At 30.5% G+C, this 23,334-nt stretch overlaps 1 protein-coding gene across 1 annotated transcript in view; it reads right to left on the bottom strand.

The window, feature by feature from the left end:
* Positions 1-10,236: 10,236 nt before the first annotated feature.
* The window catches only part of LOC145290642 (uncharacterized), a 123,743-nt gene continuing 110,645 nt past the window's right edge, over positions 10,237-23,334 (bottom strand). Inside the window, exons 14-19 of the mRNA XM_080136500.1 lie at positions 20,006-20,136; positions 17,322-17,428; positions 16,198-16,300; positions 14,243-14,385; positions 13,110-13,287; positions 10,237-10,791 (exon numbers count right to left, since the gene is read on the bottom strand). Coding sequence (XP_079992626.1) covers positions 10,666-10,791; positions 13,110-13,287; positions 14,243-14,385; positions 16,198-16,300; positions 17,322-17,428; positions 20,006-20,136 — 788 coding nt within the window. The 3' untranslated portion in view covers positions 10,237-10,665. The remainder of the gene's footprint in view (positions 10,792-13,109; positions 13,288-14,242; positions 14,386-16,197; positions 16,301-17,321; positions 17,429-20,005; positions 20,137-23,334) is intronic.

Genomic DNA, 23,334 nt, shown 5'->3' with positions numbered 1-23,334 from the left:
ATATTACAAGTTTGAACTAGAGTTATCCCCCTTTGTTGAAATTTTTTTTCAAAATGGCGGGTAAGATAGTCATTCCTCAGGTATTCATAAAATTTGATTTTTTTGTTTAAAAATAAAATTAATCAATTTGCATGATTTTTGGAATATGATATTTCCATTTTGCCACAGGTACGTAGTTCATACAGATTTTTATTTATTTATTTTTTTTTAATATAAGGGAAAAATTCTGGACAAGAATCATGACATTTTCATGCTACCTTATTCCGAGATCGCATTCAATAGAAAACAAAGTTAAAATATATATAAAAATGTATGGAAACATTGTCCAGTAATTTTTTTTCATCAAATTAAGATTTTACTTAATTCTGCACCCCCCTATCGACTGCAGGAGTTAAATTTTATTTCATTTACTGTCACTTTTCATAAAAAAATAATACAAGTATTGGCTAAAGTATACCATGACCTTTGCCCACTTTCTACAATCTTTATTTTTTAGATTTGGAGGTAAATTTTAGAAATAGTAAGCACAGATTATTAATTAATTATTGGGTTCTGTTCATCACATAAATCTATTGTAAAATGGACATTGAACAGTGTTTATAGAAAATATGAATTTGTAACTTTTGGACATGAGTTTATAATTGTAACCATTTTGACTGGTGCCAAAATCTGAGTCAACATCAAATTTATGGTCAGGAATCTTGATTGCCACAGTGGAATTAAGTATAGTAAAGAATATTAATGAAGAACATGTTTTTGTCATCATTAAATAATTCCAAATTGTCCATCATGATTATTTAATTATAATGTCACAAAGCACCAAAGACATTTGGTAAACATAACTCCCTTTCATATTATTTGGATTCTTCGGACTATTGTTCTCATCTTGAGTGTTATGTTTTACTGTTTCAGTAGATATAACCTCAGACCTGTACCTTGTCGAATTGGAATCTTTGAGTTGAACTCGGGAATCTGTAGGGAATTTCGAATTAACCCCTTTATTTAATCCATGGGAGTAATATACCCTTGTTCTGTCAGCCATAATTGGGTAGAAGTCCTAAGTAATTCGCAGTTGTATTTTGAGTGTTGCACTGACAACCCAAAGGAGAGTAATTATACAACTGAATTTTACCTAGTGTCTTATCCACAACGCCACAGGTCCTTGCGAGTTTGACAAAGATTCCCAAATTCAACAACAAGAAGATCTAAAAACATGGTGAAAATAATGCTCAAGATGAGAACAGTAAATCAAAGAATTCAAATAATACAAATAATAAATTCTCATCTTTTTTTCATAATTTATAATTTTGTGCTTGATCTTTAACAAAAAAAAAAAAAAAAAAAAAAAAAAAGATGCCCCTAAATATTTATTTTTATAAAGATTGGTGGGATGCCACATTCATAGTATAGCCAAACAATTTTTAAAAGTTTTGATTAAAAGAAAATGTAACTAATTTGTTTTTTAAATATTTTTTTATCATTATGCAAAATAATTTTAACAAAATACAGACAAAATAATTTCAAAAACATGAATATTTTATTTAATTTTCCAGTTTTTTGAATTTGAAAATAAGGCATTTTCAGAGGTTGGGTGGTTCATTTAAATTTCAAATATATAATGTTTTTTTAAAATTCACAATGATAATACAAAAAATTACATTTTAAAAATGAGTGAAAAGATATTTAAACATTATTTTGTAAAGTGTTCACTGCTATGAATCTATATTGCTCTTGCCCTGTGTGTCTGTCCATTTAATTTTTCTTCAGAAACTACTGGACTGATTTGGCTGAAATTTTGTAGGGTGCAACGAATTAAGTATTATGGCATCTGTTTGATGCGTAGCTAGGGATCATAGGAATTAGTGTTTAATGCAAAAATGAGCACAAATTTAATCACATTCAATCATCGACTTGGCATACAGCACTCTTTCTATGTCAACAGGCTAAAACTTTTGCCAGTTTTTAATCAGCAAAATATCTAGTTAAATGTACACTATTGCTGTTACAACTATTAATTTCTTGTAACGATGTTGCAAGCCTGGATAACAACAATTCATCCTGCTTATGGCTTGTCTAAGGGTTAGGTTGGGGTGCTTGACATGAGGGTCAAGAAATTAATTCCTTTCTCCAAAATCCTGGAATATATTTTTTTTTTGCCAATATGGTGGACAGATAAGAAAGTTGACATTGGCTGAAATATTGAAGGGCCTCGCTGATAACAGTCTCTTTAGAGCAAATGGATTCGAGAAAGAAAGAAAGGAAAAGGGAAAAGAGAAATATGGTTTAAGATAGAGAAAGATAAGAGATTCAGAAGAAAAGAGACAAGAAAAACGACCGAGAAAGAAAAGAGTATTCTCCAAATGACAGAGGAAGAAATGCTGATCTCAAAGAGATAGTGGTTGGAATTAGGGTTCAAGAAAAAAACCCATTGTGTTTGGAAATGAAAAGAGATGTGCTTGCTGGCATCAAAGTATATGCTTTGCTTTGGGCTCCTGCTAAGAAACCTCTCCAGAAGAGCTAAGTTGAAAAACTCTTGTTCCGGACTAAGAAACTGTCTGAACAAACATAAGTTCAAGTTATCCTGCATCATGAAGCTAGTAAGAACCCAAAGAATTAACTTTCCTTTGCCCAAAGTGTACCCTGAATATCTATGAATAATTATTCTAGTTTATAAAAAAAATAATCGCCAAGTTATTATTGAATTGTTTGATTTGAAAACCCACTTAATTACAGCACTGACTCCACAACCAACCTAGACTGCACTGAGAAAAGCTATATACCAGTGACACCAGATCTTCTACAAAAAGGAATTCAACCCAACAAACGGCCAACCAGCATCTTAAAGGTATTGCCACATGAACTGAGGGTCATGTGCATCTTGTGCGCTCTGAGCACCAGAGTGGTATTTTCCAGTGACCAGTGAGAGTCTGGTCACCCTTGAAGGGTTCACCATTAGACACTAAAAGTGTAGCCACTGGGAGTTAGAGTTCATGCACATTTTCTTGTTCGTGTGTACGATGAGACCCTGCCCGGGGTGGTATTACAATCTTAATCTATAATTTAAATCTCACCTATCTGTTTAAATGTATGTATGTATGTCTACCTAAAACTTTTGACAGAAGCGGCGGATTTTTATGAGGTTGGTATCGTTTTGAAGCTCCACCCTTCAGACGACAAATATCTAATCATTGGTTAAAAACATTAATTCCTTTACTGGGCACTTTTCTACAGGGAGGGGTGTTTTTTTTTTCGCTGATATTTTCGAAAGTCATCCTCTCTTTTCAATTGACTAGCTTTAATTTAAACCTATGTCACCTCCGGTTTGGGGATGGGCACAACAGCAAAGACATCACGTTTATTTTTATATATATATATATATATATATATATATATATATATATATTAGTAAAACTGCATTTGAAGGGCACAATTAAATCAAACATTTTTAAGAACCAATTTGCTCCATATTTAATAAAAAAATAATAAATAAAATATAATAAAACTAATAACCAGATATAATCGTGCGAGATACGGTGAAGTCATTGGAAGGCGCCAGTTTAACCAATCTGCAGTGAATGCTGCCTGAAGACAAGCCAATTTGTTCCATAAATACTTAACTAATAAAAAGTGAAACTAATATCCCCATGCTAATTTTAAAAGATGAAAGTTTTAATACTTTACATAAATAAGTCACCATTTTCTTTTGTAAGCAAGATTTGCAAAACTAAGTTTGTTTTGTAAGAATACTTAGTACTCCTGCAAAATAACGAGATTTGAAACAAACACATTTCAGGTAAAAACACTTATGTACTTACATGTCAGGTCAAAATTAGTATAACCCCCCCCCCCCATATCAAAAAATGATCCAGTAGAAAAATAATTACAAGTAAAAATAGAATTCATTGAACTATTGAGTTTTATCAAATGTTTTAATGTCGAAGAAACTGATCTCTCTGGCTTTCAACTAAAATCGGCCATTTCAAAATACAAAATATCGGACCATAAGTATATGTTTTTTTATTTGTAAAAAAAGTACTCTTAGCACATCTTCTACTGGTTCATTTTTCATAATTTTTTTTTAATTTATACTAATTTCAACATAAGTACATAATAGCGTTTTACCCAAAATGTATTTGTTTCAAATCCCATCATTCTTCACATTAACCTTATTTTAATCTTTAAAGTTGTCTTTTTGAATCCTCCATTGCTGACCAATGTTACATGTTAAACACTTATAAAAATTTTATGAAATAAATGTTATGTCAAAAACTTTAAAATATTTTATGAAATAAAAATCAACTATTTGGTGACTAAGTGATTAACGACAGAAACATTTTCATTTGGGACATTGGCAACCTTCATATGGTACTTCTGGTAAGTACCCAATGTCGTGGATTGCGTCCAACATATGCCAGAATGTAAAAGAGGTGTTAAATTGAATATAAGATTTGGTTTGGTTGTTTTATGGCATATCAATCCTTTTCTTGTTATTTAAAGCCAAATCTGGTCATTTTGGTATAAAAGTTTTTATCCTTCAAGTTCTTTATATTTTTAAACATTTGATTTAGTTGTTTTGTAGAGGAAAATCATTGTTTTTGTTTTTAACTTTGCAGAATATTATTATTTTGCAAAGAGAAAGGAAAAAAAAATAACAGTAATGTTTGGTACATTTTAGTTTAAAAAGTCAGTATCTTCAAACAACCTGATCTGGTAGCCACACTTATGATGATAAAATGTTGCCTTTTATGATTAGATTAAATAGGTCCACTCAGTGTTGCTCAGTAATGAATGAGGATCCTTGTGTACTCCTGCACCCAGCATGGAACCATTTATCATTTTTGTTTTGTAATTTTCATGTTTTTTTTTTCTTATTTATTTATGTTATCCTTTTGCTCACTTCTCTTACACTACTGTTAATACCTCATACCTGTAATTCCTTCTTCCCACTATCTAAAACACTCAATGTGCAAACAAACAAGATTATTGGAGTTATAGACAACTTGGGAAAATTTGGTTTAGCAATGACTTAGTGAATCCAAAGTGCAGTTTTATTTTTTTTTTCTAGTCTTTCATAATGCTAATACTAGGTATCACAAATCAGCCAGTTTAGAGCACAATAAAATAAATTAAATATAATGAAATTCCCTTCAGTTTCAACCTGAAATATCTTATTTTGAGGGTTACTTTTTTTTTAAATTTACATATAAACAAGATTTAATATTTTCTTTATAAATGTACAATTCTTTTGCTTGTGTCATTAATATTTTCCCCCAGGCTACTTCACATTAAGGTACTATTTTTAGTGAGAGGCAATATATTTTTAATGTTGTTTTACAAATTTGATGTGTGTAATATTGTGCATCTCAATACATATATAGATAATTGTGTATTTCTATGTATATAAAAATAATCCCATTTTAAAAGGCATATTTGTCAACATGGTGGGATTAATACAGGGTTTTAAGCTATTAACAAAAAGTTGAAAAATTTACTGAATGGCTTTTTCATCAAATAGTGTTTTCATCCGTTTTTACATGGTCCAAATCTAATTTCTTTTATTTTTGTAATTTTTTATTTACCATTAAAAGAAAATTCTAGTTTGATCTATAATGTGTGATAAATCATTAAGATTCAATGTGTTAGCTCTTTAAATGAACAAACAGTGTTGCATATCGGTGTCATTTTTTAGTATATTTTTTTTTTTTTCAAAAGTCAATGTTTAGTCTGGGTTGAGCCAATAATCAATGTTTCCATTACAATAAATTTTCATTTAACAAAAGCTGACATTATATTTGCACATTTTTTTCATTGTTTGACAGCTGCATTTTTAGTTATACACTGAAAATTGGCTTCTGGACCAATGGCACATGAGATGGCAAATTTTTTAATCTAAAAAGAACCCCCCCAAATCTTTGAAGTCATAATTTGATGGTTCACTGAGTTACCAAAATAAATTTGGTACCATTGTGTTTTGCAAAGTTCTATATGCTCACATTCAAAGCTATTTTAAATACAATAAAAATAAAAATTTGGTTTAGAATGCCAACTAATAAAGCAAACAGTTTTATGATTTTAATATTATCATATTGATAATGAATTTTATAAATATTTAAAAGTGAAGTATATATATATATTTTACAGGCAATTTACACTATAAATTAGTTATCTGATTTATAAATTTTAGCTTATATTCCATATCACTTAAAATTAGGAGAAAATGGTGGCTGCTAATTATGCTTGTTCTTATGTTTAGATTCATGGATTCACAATAATGCAAAGAACAGTTGATTTAACTTATACATATCTGATGTTTCAAACACAATATTTCAGTGAGTCAATACTTAAGTTTTAAAAGATTTTTTTTGTTTATTCTTTAGTTACAACATAAAAATATTAACAGAAAAAAATGTTTTTAATTCCTTTTCTGTAAAATATACATACATGCATGTCTGGAAAAGATATTAATTTGACAAAAAAAAAAAAAAAAGAAAGAAACAGAAAAAAAGAAAACGGGAAAAAAGAAGAAAAAAGACAACTTAAACACAGATAGAAATAGTACAGTTATTTACACAGGCCCAGTAAGCTAGGATTAATTTGATAAAATTCCTTTAAAATAAAACACTTAAGAAACAGGAATGTCAATTTTAAATCAAATGAGTAACCAATTTCAAGCATTTTTTTCTATAATAGTGATCCTATCAAGAAATATGACTTTTCTTGTGTTTAAGAACACAAATGAACCATAATACTTGACTTTTGCCTATAACCTTTAATTACAGGTGAGGAAAACTTTTTGATCTACAAATCTAAAGCCATCAGAATTACTTTTTAAATTTTTCAAATAAATCAATGTGGCAAGCAACCATTTCTTTTTTATTTGTATGATAATTGAAACAAAAATTGATGTAAATTTTAAAACATTTGAAAGTGGTTTAACTTGGTAGAAATTAAATATCTAGCAAGAATTGAAGTTTATAAGTGAAAGTAAAGTATTATAATTAAGATGTACTCTTAAACAAAAAAATAAAACCTTTCTCAAAAAAAAAAAAAGATTCCAATTATATATATATATATATATATATATATATATAGATATATATATAAATAAACGATTTTCTTTAATCGTATGCTTAAATAAATCCAAAAAATTGAGCAATTGGTTTTATTTTGAAATATCAAATGAATACTCGAATAATGAAAAGAGGTGCAAATTAAATTAATTTTAAGCATAGAAAAATATTGAAATTATCATTTTTGTTTAAAGCTTATTTTTATATAGAAAATATAGAATGCACTTTAAAGATTTATAAATTTAAAGAAGTCATAATAATATAATGATTTAATCGAAAATAACTACAAAAGATAACAAATCAAAATTTTGATTTCAAATAAAATGAGGTATATGAGAAATGGAGAAACAAAAGAAAATGGACACGTGCAGTAGAGAAAAGTGGAAATCATGCACAGAAAGAAAAAGATGATGAGGTTCTTGTTCAGAATTCCCCTACATTAAAAAACAAAAATAATGAAAATCTGTATGATGAACATATCTATGATGATGAAATGAAAATATATTATAAAAATTATTAAAATTGATTAAATAGTTTTATTTTTATAGAAAATCATTTTAAAGCAATTAATGAGAATTCGTAGGCATTACAACATAAATATTGCAAGTTAATTATTAAATTATATCCCATTTTTCATAAATTGGTTTCAAAATGGCAGGCAAGACAGCTGCTTTTCAGTTACTTATAAAATTTGATTTTTTTATATAAAAATGAAACTACATGATCAATTTATGTGATTTTTGGAGTATGATATTTTAATTTTGTACATATCTTTATTTTTTTAATATAGAGGGAATTTTGGACAAGAAATAAAGACAATTTTCAATAAACTTGATATATTTACAGAGAAGATTACAGCCTATTAAAATACAGAAAATATAAAAAAAACTATATAACCTGAATGTATAAATTATTTATGTGTACATTTTTGATGACAAAAGATATAAAAAGGCAAAGCTTAAAATAGGAAAAGCTACTTTCTTGGTTATGATATATCAATCCATTTTTATGATTTTTATATAGATTTTGGCATTAAATAAAATATCTCTATTTACTTGTCTCCTCATAAGGGCAAAGTTAGACACAATTTAGTTTTTAAGTTTTTTTGGGGAAAAAAAAGGTGTACACTTGAAGAATTTCTTCTCTGCTGATTAAAGACAGAACAGGTACTACATTTTGATTCTAGGCTTAACTGATGAACTGTTTTTTAACAAAGATAGAGGAAAAATAAAGCTTTCTCCTCTCTGTTATTCTGGCAGGAATTGGTAAGCACCACTTTCTCTCCAATGAAATGAATTTTGCTTTGAGGATATTTATTAAAGAAAAAAAACACAACAATAACAGAACAAATGTAAAAAATGAAAAACAAATGAAATAATAAGGGAGCAGGGGAGTAATAATAGATGGATTAAGATTAATCCTGATTACTCCCCCTTTGCCATAAGAAAACGATCATTTTGTCAATGGATGAAGATGCAATGAAAATGTTTTGACAAAAATTGATTGTAATAAAAGTGAGAAGCTGCCTGTTTGATATATTTTCATTTTGGGCAAACAAAGTTTACAAATATGGAGGTGGGGAGAGAAGGGAAGGTCTCAAGTGGGCATCAACTGAGGAGGTGAAATTTTTGTAACAGACCTACTAACCAATAAAATGAAAATAATTTGCAGAAAAAAAAAATCACAGAACATATTATACCAGGTAACTTATAAGATCACACCTACAATATTATATATTATTTACAAGATGAGCCAAAAATAGGTGGACAATGTTGTAAACCTTCCTAACTGTGGAAGTGGCATTCTTGTCATGATAGAGGTCAACTAAAGTCAACTATCCAGCCTCAATAAAAATGGTCCTGGCTACATATACTCTTAAAAGAAAAACAGATCAACTTAAATCATCTTTGTTTTAGTTGATGAATATCTGAAGATAGCTAGCCAGGGCCATTTTTATTGAGGCCGGATGGCTGCCCCTAGTTGACCTCTATCATAACAAGAATACCACTTCCACAATTAGGAAGGTTTACAACATTGTCCACCTACTTTTAGCTCATTATATATATATATATATATAGTGCTTGTCCAGAAGCCATTATATTAAAAAACAAAAATACATAAAAACCTGTATGATGTACATGCCTATGATAGAAAATATTATACACCAAAAATCATGTAAATTGATTAAGTAATTTTATTTTTATAAAGAAAATTATTTTTAAGTTTTTCCAATGCTCCGACTCCCCATTAAAGAATTGTTTTCTAAAATTTCACAAGTTTAAATGATTTGGAGTTATCTCCCTTTACCCTGCTTTGCCGATGACTTAAAATTATCGCGCATCTTTTAGACATAAAGTTTGACATTCCTATTTAAAAATAAATGTACTTAATTTATGTTATTTTTTTTTTGGGGGGGGGGGTACATGTATATCATAGAGATGTTTTTATATTTTTTGTTTTTCTTCAGGTTGGGAAATTCTGGAGAAACACCATATATATATATATATATGCATAGAAAAACATCTTACAATCTAAGATAAAAGAAAATCTTTTTATGTAAAAATTTTTTTAGTTTATAATATTTCTATATACAGTTTTTAGATATGCAAAATCCAAGAGAAAAAAAAATGTCTTTACATCAGAGATATCTTTCTGTATTCATCTGTAATGCTAATTGACAGAAGAAAGAGGAAAGGGAGGATTTCTGGTGCCTCGTATTTTTTCCTCTTCTTTTTGTCAATTAACTTTCCTTATTCATTTATAATGCTTTTTCCGATGCAAAAAGAGCTTAGTTTTCTCTTGGCTTATGCATACCTGAAATATACCAAAACATCATACAAACTAAAATAACACCTTTGTCATATAAAGAGATTTTCTAATTTTTTTATACCACATTGGATAATCTTTTTCTTGATGTTGGGATTCAGTGTTTTCACTTGCTTCCCACATTCAACAGCTATTAAAATATACTGATTTGTGAACGAAAATCATTTGTCAAGAAATTGTTTACATAGAAAAGAAAGCATCAAATTTAGTCTTCCACAATATTTTGTTTTTTCATGAACTTTATGAAGTTGATATAAAAAATATTAAGATGATTTTTAAATAAAAATATTTTTTAAAAGTTTGATTTCTTTTTTTTTTAATTGTGGTACAAATGTAAGTATTAAAGTTTAATTAGATTTTATTTTCCTAAATTTCAATAGACGGATAAGTATACAAAACGGTCAAGTAAAAAATGTTATAGTCACTGGAAAAAGGTAAAAAAAAAAAACATTTGTTCGATAGACTAGGTATCCCAATGATGAATTTAATCACGTTTTTGTTTTGTTATTTTATGACATATTTTTTGTTCAATATAAAAAAAAATGATAATTCTTTAGCTGAAATTTAAATTTTGCCCTGAACAGTTAATTGATATTTGTTGTCCGTGATAAAAATATCATTAAAAAAAAAAAAAAAAAAAAATGATACTGTAGTGGTTATAAACTTTCATTTTGTTTCATGAAAAATAAAACTTGGAGTTATCTCCCTTTATGTTGAATTTTTCACCATTTAATTTTTATATATGTGTATCTTTTTCTGTTTCTCAGCTTCAACTTGTATCGATTCGTATAAGCCGCAGTTTCAGGTCGTCAGCCAAAACACAGGCTGCTTCGTTGGAACCTCCACAATATCTGGATGAAGAGAATACTGTCAATAGTTTTCCTTCTTGTTGAACCTACAATAAAATAGATAATTTTAAATAAAGAACAAACAATTTGCAGTATTTTACTCAGATTCAGAATAGCAAATTCTTGCTTGTTGAAAAAACTGACTCCAAACAAATTTTGTTACAGTGAAACAGTTGGTTCACTAAGAGGTTGTTTTCCCTGAAATATCTTTCAGACAAATTCAAAGAAAGATATATAAAATCGAATTTAAAAGTCTCTAGGTGTATGTATATGTTTATACATTTGTATGTACAAGATTCATTTCTAAACTAATTAACTAATCATTATGAATTTTGAGTATAAGGGATCTAAATGTGGGCAATATTAAGTTTTAGTTTTATGCAAAGGAGGAAAAAAAAAGATGAAAGCCCTTCATGAAAATTCAGATAATTCTGATTTTTGTTGAAATTTTTATCAATCAATTAATAAATATTCCCTAAATTTCAGTTTCTTTGAAGCATTGTAAAGGGTTTCGTAATATGGGCCTATAGTCCTATTTGAGAATCCAAATTCAGATTTGTATCGAATCTGATCCATAGATATTATCACCAATTAAAGAGTTCTTGTATTTCAATTTCTTCTGAAATTTTAAAATAAAATAACCTATCAAATTTAGCTATATTCTAGAATCAAAATAATGTAATAGAATTTAATTTAAAAAATTAGACCTCTGAACGTAAAGGTTCAGTATCATTATATTTTGATTTTAATCTTTGTAAGGGAACATAAAAACAGAGTCAAAACTGTTCTGGTCAAGAAAATTAATTATACCTGTCTTGGGACAGGCATTTTTTGTTATGTATACTTTAAATTGTAAACAGATTATTTAATGGTGAATCCAGTAATTTTAGCAAATGTTTATCATACTGGCCCTGTTTATGACTTGGATCCTAAAAGATCCAGATGTTTGTCACTGAAGTAACTAATCCGATCTCAAAGTATTGCACCACCAGCAGCAGCTCACAAAAAAAAAGTATGAAAATATGAAAATAGCATGTGTCTCTCCACTCTGTTGTTCATTTGGAAGGAGGAGGTACTTGCCCACAAGCCTCGACACCCAACAAAATGTATCTTCTGCTTCTTTCAACTGCATCTTGCTCTACAGATTTTTGCTAGACATCATTTTGTCTTTGTGACAATGACAACATTCAACATTTTGCCTCTCCTCTGGATGGAACACTACTTTTGCTATCAAAAATAGCAACAGCTTCACCCTATCCTTCTACAGTATAACAGAAACGAATTTCCACGAGTTCTGCTAGTGAATAAATATTTTATGTAATCTGTTTCATGCAATCATGTTCAAATATTAACTTTGTACTTATGTATTTGGAGATTGCTTGCATTTTTTCATTTTTCTAAATCACTCATTGCTTTTAAGAAGGACATGATAGCTTCTACTAGGGGGCATTGAGAGAAGGGTACAAAGTCGTAGCACTCTTTCTGAAGTCAAGCTGGGTCTCTTTGGACTTGTGAGCCAGTGCTGAGTCTTCTGGCGGCCATCTAATTGCACCAGGGAATCACCACTCTCTTCAGCACATCCATGTACACTTTGGTGTTGATTTTCAAATTGACTTTGAAGATGTGAGGTGGCATGATGTGGCCCTCGAAACCACATCAAAGATCAAAACCATGGCCAAAAACTTTGTTGTGCCCCAAGCATTGAACTGTCCGGATTTGCATTTTGAGGGTGCTGGCAATGGTCCTGTCATCATAACTCGGATTGGTAGAGAGCATGAGTTGTACAGCAGCGCATCTCCAATCTTGCTCGTTGAACATTCTGTCACTTGCAGACATGATAGAAGGCTTCTATCACTCTTGGGATTTGTACACAACTGGCTAATTAGTAGATGATTTGCAACATAAAAAGACAACCGGTTTTCATCAAATGGAAATGGAATCATGTCGTCTTTTCTAGGGCAACAATTTCATCGTTCACCCTGTATTTTTCAGTTGTGCCATTTTTTCCTATTTTTCAACTCATGCCATTATTACCTGTACCATTTTTACCATGCTATTTTTTAGTGTTATTTTTACATAAATTTTAGTTTTACTGGTAGCTTAAAATCAATAATTTATATTATCTTAGTACTAACCATAGAAAAGTAAGTTTAAAAAAAAAAAGAAAAAAAAAAAGGTAGTTTTGGAATTGGAAATTAGGCTACAATTTTTCTGATTCCGACACCCTCCAAAATTTTGAGTTTTCCAATTCTGATTAATTGTCCTAACACTACTTATATGCAGTTAGCCATTAATTAGAACTAGATTCATTGTACTCAAATGACTTCCTCCCTTCCCTGACAAAAAAAAAAAAAGAACCACTCACCTGGAAGCCGACCTGCTGAACTTCATGTGCTCTGATAACGTGAGACAAACTATTTACATGGAGAAATGATTTTAGTGCTGAGCAACTAAAAACGTGAGCTGTCCCTCGACGTTTGTTATGAGCAAAACCGTGATTGTCTTTCAAATTCTGAAGCATTTCAGGAGTCAATTGATCCAAGCTTTAAAAGAAAAAATTGTTATCACTTTAAGAAAGCAAAAGGAAATCTTTCATTTTTTATAAAAAATCAATATTGTAATCATTTCATTTTTTTCAGACCTCCTGAATTGAAAATTATATATTTAAAATATATTTATAAGAAATATTTAAAGAGCCTATGACTATCAAAAACGAGACTTGCATGATACAGGGGATGTATGGTGAATTAATCTTTTAAAGATAAAAATTTGAAGGATCAAATGAAATGTGATATTGAATGATGATTTAAAATGAAAGAAATCAGAATTTTTTATGGTCGAATTAATATTCTAATTTTTCATTTTAGAATTGGATGAATTGTAAAAAATGAATTTACAATTTCTATCTGAGAAAATATTTCACAGAATTTGATGTATATTCCTGTTATAATATAAACATCAGTGTTAACAAAAAATAATATGGGGAAACTCCAATAAGCATTAAGGATAAAAAGGTTTAAAAAAAAAAAAAACATACATTAACAGAATAATTTAGCAATAACTAGGCTGAACTAGCAATTCCTGTGAGATATCATCAATTCTTGTTTGTTTTTTTCATAGGAAAAGCAAAAACAAACAATTTCAATCAATTATAAAAAATTTCCTGTAGCTGTACTAGGCATACCTGTGGGCTGTTGGGTCACAGTCACTACCACTATTTTGATTTCATTTGAAAATTCATAAATTGTAACATATCTTTCAAGATTTTTTCTATCAAAGTCTTCCTATACTGTTCAGATATAATCTTCAGAACTAAGCCCGTCTTTAAATGTCACATTAAAAATTCATTGTATCATTCTCATATCATTTCTTTCTATGCAATGTATGGCCTCAGATCTGAATGGCCAAGTTTCACTTCCATACATCATGACACTTAGTACATATGCTTGATAGACTATTCCCTTGATCAATAATAATTAAAGAAAAATGTATCCTTACCTGATGGGATCATTCCACATCAATTCCCAAGCTAGTGGACTTTCCATTTCAGGATTTGGCAAAGGAACAGGAATGCTGTTAATAATTTCCATTTTTCCATTGCCATGGAGTGGACTTGGAATACCCCCATGAGCACAAAAGATCTGAAATGGCAACAAAACTAAAATTTGGGCTGTGTACTCTGAAATTATATTATCTCTATTTTTATAGCAAAATGCAAATAATTTTCAGTTGATGAAGAATAAAGACTTTTAATGATTAACTTAGTTTTTGGTTTAAAAGTAATGCTAGAAGCATATAAAAATCTGTAGTTAGGCATCGTATAGAGCAAATGGGTATTGCTGTGTGGGATAAACAGGGTAATCACTGGCTCATGTAGTAACACATTGCAAGATTTAGAAGAAAGATCACTAAAGCTAAGGATTGTGTTTCAGAAGACTAGTGATATTATTTAAAGGGACGATTATTTAAATTTTTTTTTGTGTGTATGGCCTTCATCCTAGGCAGGTTGAATCGGCTTCCTCTGAAGGAGAAATATTATGGGAATATTAAATTCACAAGCGGTCCACAGTCGTATGTATATCCCCGACAGGGGAGATAATGATGTTTGGTTTTTGCAGTTCTTGTAGGGAGGTGTCGACGTCCTCCTACATAGAGCACCTGGTATTCCCAAATGGTCAAACATCTGGTTCTGATCAAGCTCTACATTGCTTAACTTCAGAATACCAGTGCATCAATGTAATTATGTTGTATTATTATTATTATTATTAGGTACTTGTACAGTTTAGTCAAGACATTCAAAAATGAAAATATCGAAAAAAGGTTATATTGTACGTATCCATTTTGGACCGAAGATCTCCAAAAAAAAAAAAAAAAAAAATTACATTTAATTTGATCAAGTAGTTTTATTTTTACAGCGGAAAAACACGTTCTTATGAAAGCGCGTTGAAGTCAGCCATTTTGAAATTTGCTGAACATGCCAAGGGGAGATAACTCCATGTAAAGTGCCGATACTCGCTCCCCATCTTTAATTCTAGCTTTTCTTTCTAAAAATCAAATCTTTTACTTGATCTCATAACAAATTGTTTTTTCGCTGTAAAAAAAACTACTTGATGAAATTAAGTGAATTTTTTTTCGGAGAACTTCGTTCCATAATGGATACATGCAATATAATCTTTTTTTCGATATTTTTATTTTTTAAGGTCTTGACTAAACTACAAGTACCTATTATTAAAATTAAAGTAGATGGTGAGATATCAATAATTGATAACCACATTGGAAAATAAGATGTTATGAATATTTTATCCAATATTATCAATCAACCCAGCACAGATATGAATTCCCTACATGAATCATTGATTTTAATTTTTAGAATAAATGTCCAATATATCAATCAGCTTAATCTGCTAATATATTGAACCATTTTTTAATCATTCAAGATAAGGATGAAGAATATATAGCCATGAGGTCAGAGGTTATGGGAGTTTTGAGTGCAAGGTCAGATATAAAGTTAATTATAGAATATGTCTGTGACTTGTGTTGCTTGCCAAGATGCTAATAGCCAAGTGACTAAAGCAAGTCTGTATAGCATTTACTAACACTGTATTGTGAATGACATAAGTTCCAGTGGCAAATGGAGTCTCTCATTGTGTTTAGAATCACTTAAGGTCAGAATGAAAATACATAGCTTGTATAGTCAATGCCAGTAGGTGACAACCAATCGAGATTGAGTATTCTACAAGAATTTCAACCAATAAATATTTAATATTTTACAAAGATCGTTCCTAACTTTGAAATGGAAAACTACATTCAGCTTTCACTCCTGGAAATATTTCTTTACTTTTCAAAATAGAGTCAACAATTATTTTTATATTGTGAATTACTCGGGGAATTTCTTTTGTTTTTTTTTTTTTAGAAAAAAAAAAAAAAAAAAGAAAAGAAAAAATTCAGCAAACCTTTCCGTCGATGACAGCAGCCAAAGGCATGCAGTCAAAACATTCATTTACTGCTTCCCAGACTTGCTCACCAACAGCTTCACCAAATTTGCCCAAGCATTCCCTTGAAAAACAAGAATAAAAAGTACAAACAGTTTTATGAAGTGTTGATAATGAGATGTAAAAGAAATGACCAGTAACAAATAACATCTTGCATTATCTTCTTTATTTCTAATAATAATTTTGGTTCTTGTCCAGAATTCCAACTATATGAATACAAAAATAAAAGAAAAATCTGTATGATATATGTACCTGTAACAAAATGAAAATAACATATTCCAAAAATTATGTAAATTGATCAAGTAGTTTTATTTTTAAATAAGAAAATCATTTTTAAGGGATTAATAAGAATTTGTAGACATTACAACATACATTTCAAAGGTTTTAATTATTGAGTTATCTCCTTTTGTAGTTTTTATTTGTTTATTTTTTTCTAAATGGCAGACAAGAAAACCGCTTTTCTGCTACTCATAAATTTGGTTTTCTTATTAAAAAATAAAACTATTTGATCAATTTATGTGATTTTTGGAATATGACATTTTTGTTTCAGCACAGGTGCATACATCATACAGATTTTTAAAAAGTTTGTTTTAGTATAGGGGGAATTCTGGACAAGAACCCTAATTTCTGTTACTCTTCAAGCATCATCAGAATCCCTGTAAATCACCTTCCCCAAATCTCTGAATTTCCCCCACCAATCCCTGAAAATCTATGGAAATTCTGCTTATAGCTTTTCCGCAGATTCCTATTCCAATCCTCCATTTTTAAGCTTTTCCCAACTTTTTTTTTCTTCTTCAGCTTTCCTCAATTTCCATAGATATTTTTTATTTAGTTTTCCAAAATTCATATTACATTTTGAATTTTCTGTTTTTGTTTTCCTCAAAATCCATGGAAATTTCCACTTTTTAGTTTTCCCCAAAAATCTTTGCAAAAATCTCATAAAATTTGTTTTGTTCCCCTTTATTTAGTTTTCCTTAAATCCCGAAAATTTTTTCCTTTTTTTACATTAATAAACAAACCCCAAAATACCGGAAAACTATTTTATTATTATAATAAAACAAGAGAAAATTTCTTGTACTACTCACGCTTTAAATGTAAAAACCTCTTGGATGCCACGGGTCTCATGGTTGCCTCGGAGAAGGTAGAATTTTTGAGGTGAAAGTAGTTTCTGAGCTAAAAGATAAGCCACTACCTGTAAAGGAAAATAATTCATAGTTCACCTTTGACACATAAGTTTATGGAAGGAGTTGATCTACCTGGACTTATTTTTCATCATTATTTTTTTATGCTGTGTGTAGATTTGGTGTAATAAAGAATTAGTCAATTTTACTTATCCTCATTCTCAACCCAATTTACAAATTAGTGTTTAACCCATTAGATCCCAGTATATTAAAAATTTTTACTATTGGTCTGAAAATTAGAATTTAAATGAACAAATGTTTATTCATAACAAAAAAAAAATGTTATAATATTCAAATTTCAATGCATTCAAAAGTGAAAATACTTTCACTCTTCACACATGCATACCAGAGCAATAAGCCACTAGAATTGGACATAAAAAACCTCAGTCTTCAATAAGAACAGAAAACTATCGTTAAGTGACATGTTGCATAAAACAAAAACAAATATTGCCTGTATTTTCCTGATGAAATCTCTTACATGACTTAAAAATTAGAATTTAAATGAATGTGTTTACTATCCCAATCATCACCTGAGGTAATTTCATCAGCATCAGACAAAGCCAAGTCTGAAAATATGCTATGAGACATACAAATATCTGTGTGTGATACTGCCAAGCTAAACAAAAACCTCAATTCTAGTGAAGTTCTGACGGCATTTCAATTATAGTGCTGAAAAAGTTTCAACCAAAACTAGCTCCCATAATTACAAAGCTGCTTAAGCGTTGTCTTAAGGAGAATTAAAAAAAACATTTTTTTTATTACATTTTCACCCCAAACAAGGCATATTGCCACTTTGTTGTAGGGGGCTACTATCAGGGACATAGGCATCAGGGGTACTGTGTAGAGAGTTAGGCAGCAAGATGTCTGTTCACATTACACTTGAACTTCTGCATGTCAGTACAGTTGGGGAAGCAGAGACCTGGCAGGGAATTCCAAAGTCTAGCTATCCTGGGGAAGAAACTACTGGAGTAGAAGGCTCTCTTACATCTAGGGATCTCTACTGTGAAGGAGTGGGATTCAGCTGCTTGTCGGCTTTTAATTCTCAAGTTCTGGACAATTTTAGTTAGACAGCGACCCCAAGTCCAGGGCCTATCTCAGGACGACATGATTCCTTGAGAAAACAGAAGCAAATTGCTAACTTGCATTTTCTTTTTTGCTTATATTGATAATTTTTGTGACTTCCTTTGCATATAGAATTCTAAATTAACCATTTTTTCTTCTGTTTCTCTCTTTCTGTTCATCTCTTTCTCAGATCGGAGAGATGTTTGTGTTCCCAAATTCTAGAAAATATATTTGGACAGTTTTTTTTATAGCATTGTCCACTGTTTTATAGCATTGATCGCCATGACCTTAACTGCAACCAATCCCAGCAGGGTCATAGGTCACACCTGTTATTTGAATATTTCCATTTCTAGGACAAAATTAGATTTATGTTTCTCACTATATTTAATTAATTTGTAGTTTTTTTTTGTTTTTTTTTTCAATATGACAATACCATCACATGTCAAAATATACCAGCAATGGCTCCAGGCATTGCCTTGGGCACAAATATTGTTATATTAATAGAAAAGAGCAATTTCTGTAGAATTTACCGGGGGGACACCCAAATGATAATTTCATGGAAATAATTCTTTACTTTTCGTATACAGTAATACCTTGAGATACAAAATTAATTTGTTCCATGACCACCAACGTATCTCGAAAAAATTGCATCTCAAAATAATTATTCCTATTTGAATGAAAAGAAACAGAATCTGTTCCAAGAGTAAGAAATTTACCCAAACAAGCTGAAATTATATTTAAATTACACTCAACAATCACTAAAGAAAGATAAATACAATAGCAATGACACAGAAATTGATACATAATAATAAATGTTAATAAAAACAATAAAAAAAAATATAGTTGTACTCACTGCCTAAGTGATGCATTTAAGGAGGAGGAAAGCAGAGAAGCAAGACTACCACACACACACGATATGGTAACAAAAAAGGGGCAAGATTATACACAAAAATGGTGAATTAACTTACTAAATGCTTACTTTTAAGTTTTAACGTAACAAAAAGGATGAATAAAAAAATAAAGAATAAAATTGTAACCAACTTACTACAGAGACAGTGATGAGCAGTTAATGAAGGTGAGCAAGGAGGTGAGAGAGCTGGGACAGCATAGCTTAGTTTACGATACACTTTTTTTTTCTTGCTTTGCGTTTTTGTATTTGTTTTGTTTTTTTACTTTTCCTTTTGCATTTTTTTGGCTTTTTGTTTTTTAATTTTTTTTTGCTACATGTTATTCTTGAAATCATATATAATAAAAAAAAAAAAAATTGTCATATCTTAAGGCGTAAATATAGATACAATGTACTGTATTTCAAAAACATTGTATCTTAGTGCATTTGTATCTCAAGATATTACTGTAAATCCCACTCAGTCAATTTTATCCATTCAGTCATAAAACTAACAACCTAATTTTAAGAAAATCAGATGATCAATAGAATAATGGACAGTGACAAGAACACGAGTTTTTTTCTGATTAACATTGAAAAAAATAATAAATAAAAAATAATTTTTGACAATTCTTTTTTTTACCTCAACACTACATTCTCCTCTGTCAACATAATCTCCAAGAAATAAGAATGAAGCCGGTGTGAGTAAGGGACCCATCCGCCATAAGGATTTTTCAAAAGACACCAAGTCTCTGTAGTTGCCATGAATATCACCTGAAAATATAGAAGGTATGTAAAGAGTCTGAAATTAACAAGTAAAAGAGTGAGGGATCATTATCTTAAAATATGAACCTATCAAAATAATAAAATGCTCAATATACTAGATATGACTCAATAATTAAAAAAAATTTTAACGAGTTTTTTCTATATTGGGTCAATTTTACTCTTATCATGGCCTCTAGGAGGGCAACCAGAGTTATCCTGAAAAATCCGTTCTGGTAAAAATTTACTATCACCATGACTAATGTTTGTGCAAAATTTAAAAAAATCCAAGGCATGGTTATTGAGAAAAGTGCGAACTAATGAACAGGAGTGAATCACTAAGTCCAATCCCTCCTTTGTCGGGGACTAATAATTGGTAAAAAAAACAAAAAACAAACAAAAAAAAAAAAACAACTACTGAATGGCAGTGCCAGCTAAGTACAGCTAGTATGCAATAAAAATAAAACTGTCCCAAAGATTCACATTTCAAATTATTGCTCCTAGGCAATGCTATTTTTTTTTTTTTTGGCTACTTTCAAATAAAATTCTGATCTATTGTGAGCAAATCAGTATTTACATAAGCTGTTCAGATCTAAACAAGACAGAGGAATTTATGTAGCACATGGACCTGAAAAAATACTAGTAGTAATAACATTGCCAACTGTTTGAAAGTGTAAGGTAAAGGAAATCCCATCTGGTAACATTTTCAGAAGAACCATAAAATGTGTACAGCATTTAACAGGTTTACAAAAATATACGTACATCTCATACAAAAAAAAAAAAATCTATGCTAATATGAGACATATGTTAGTATCTATTTACTTGGCTTCCCATGAGGACAGAATTAGACACGAGTGTTTTTAATGTGAGGAACATTCAGCTCCCATGGGGAACTTTGGAGTTTAAAAAAATTGCTTTGTCTAGAAGAATTTCTCCTTTACTAACTGTGGACAGAAAAGTTGAAGTTTTCAGAATCAATATAATTTTCAGAACTTTAAATTTGGGTTTTGGAATTCTGAATTTGATCTGTAGTTATGGTCAGTGTTTGGACAGTGGAGATGACAAAAAAACAAAAAAAACTCTGGTCTGTTATGTTTATTGTATTTGCAGATTTCTACTGGTCCTCAGTTTATAAGGCCATTAGGACCAAATTTTACATACAGCACTTTGCTTTACCAAATGGTAACCCATCTTTATTTTCAACAAGTACATGGTAATGACATAGGGCCAGTACAAGAGTCAAGAAAGACAGCCAACAGTATGCTTTCTTGTATTCCGCAATCAAAAACTGAACTGGCCTACTTTTACATAAACCTCTAGAAATTTTTTGTCATTATAATGGAGGTTTAATTCAAAGTTTTCTTTTTACGTACATTAATGCAATCATGTAAGCTGTATTCTCAGTTTTCACCATTGTGTCTTGAAGTCCAACCTCTTGAATATTTTTAAATGGAGCCAAGAGAAATGAGGATTTTTTCCTTCTAGTCACTGGTGGAAATGTTTGACCTCAGATCTCGAAATGTGAACAAGTTTTTATCACTTTAAGATTCTAATGGAGCCTCAACATTGCAAAGTTATTACTCTGATGCCAAATGCACTCTTGTAAATTATGTTTACACAAATTTATTAAATTTAATTACAATGAAATGTTAAATCTTATTTAACCATCTTTATTAAACAGTTGAGGCGATACACGCTGCTGACATGGTTGTTAACAACAGTCCTAGCTAATTTCATAAACACCGTGGTTTAAGACTCATTTATCTGAATTAAGACAAAATTAAAAATTGCCTTAGTCAAGAATAATTTCTCTCTCACTGACTGAATAGAAACGGTAAAATACAGTATCAAAACAGATGCTATACAGTGGTCCTAGAACACGGTAAAAGAGTTTGTCATCTAACTATTAGACTATAAGAATTTGAGATTTAATAGGAACTAGCGGAGGTACCCGGTGTTGCCCGGGTGTTTGTAGGTGTGTGTGTGTGTTGGGGGGGGGTAACAAAAAAAAAAGTTTTGGTAAGTTGGTAGGATCGAACCCGGAACGTTGAGATGAAGGTGGAAAAGAAAGTGTGAAAAAAAACCTGACAACTTACCACTCGCTCACGAAGGAAGAGTAACTAAACAGAGTTCAAATTTAATGATGAAAAAGTTAAATTGACAGGTGTGCGATTGTAATGATCATGCCATAGAAATCTCGCAGTGAACATTTACTACAGGGTAATTATTTTGGTTTTGTTTCCCAACTTTTTGTTTCGCCAAAATGTTGGGGGGAAACCAGCTCCCCATAAAGAGGAGAGTGTCCATATGAATAGCAATTGTCTGATATAAGGAGTTTCCCCCACATTGATCAAATGCTCATTGCTTTCTGGACGTTCTCAGCCTTCGTGCCAGGAACCGCATCTTCACTTCAGATCAGTTTCGATTCTATACAAAAAAGCCGAACGAACACGTAAGTAGCCAAAATAGCAAGAATTTTTATAAAAGTCGATGTAAATAAATAGAGAGGTGGGTAATTATTTTTCCATGCTAACCATTTGGCCAAAGAGGATAGTGAATTCAATAAGTTGGTAATTAACTTTTGCCCGGGTGGAGGATATTGGCACAAGGATGAAATAAAAAAATTTTTAAAAAGATATAGAGATAGCTGGGATCCAACTAGAAAACATAAGGTAATTAGTCTCCCTTGCTAACCATTAGGCGAAAGAGGAGTTGGTAATTAACTTAAGAATCATAGGAGTTGCCACGCATGCGCAGAAATGAATGTTGCTTAAGCTTCTCGCTTTATTAAATGCTGCTTTAAAACCTAGCTGGGGGCCAGGTAAACTTCCTGTTTTCTGTCGTTTGCATTCAAATAGTTTCACTTTATTATACAAAAAAGACAAACAAACACTGAAGACAATGGCACGGTGGAAATTTTTTTTTTAACTCAAGAAAATTTAGAATTTAACCGATAGCAGATCCCCAATCTGAAAAGCCTTTTGCGGACATACACAAATGCTTGCGCCTATTTTGCCTTTTATATATATAAAGACTAGCAGCGGTACGCGGTGTTGTCCGGGTGTTTGTAGGTGTAAAAGAAAAAAAAAAGTAACAAACCCGAAGGTAGAAAAGAAAGTGAAAGAAAACATGGCATTTTACCGCTATGCTAAGGAGACATAGGAAGTGAAAAGCGTTGAAATTTGTCGATGTTAATCAAAAAGTTGACTT

Source organism: Euprymna scolopes, chromosome 2 (assembly GCF_053919585.1).
Source record: "Euprymna scolopes isolate OS-2025 chromosome 2, ASM5391958v1, whole genome shotgun sequence".
Taxonomy (NCBI): Eukaryota; Metazoa; Mollusca; class Cephalopoda; order Sepiida; family Sepiolidae; genus Euprymna; species Euprymna scolopes.
This window is presented reverse-complemented; position numbering and strand designations above follow the sequence as displayed.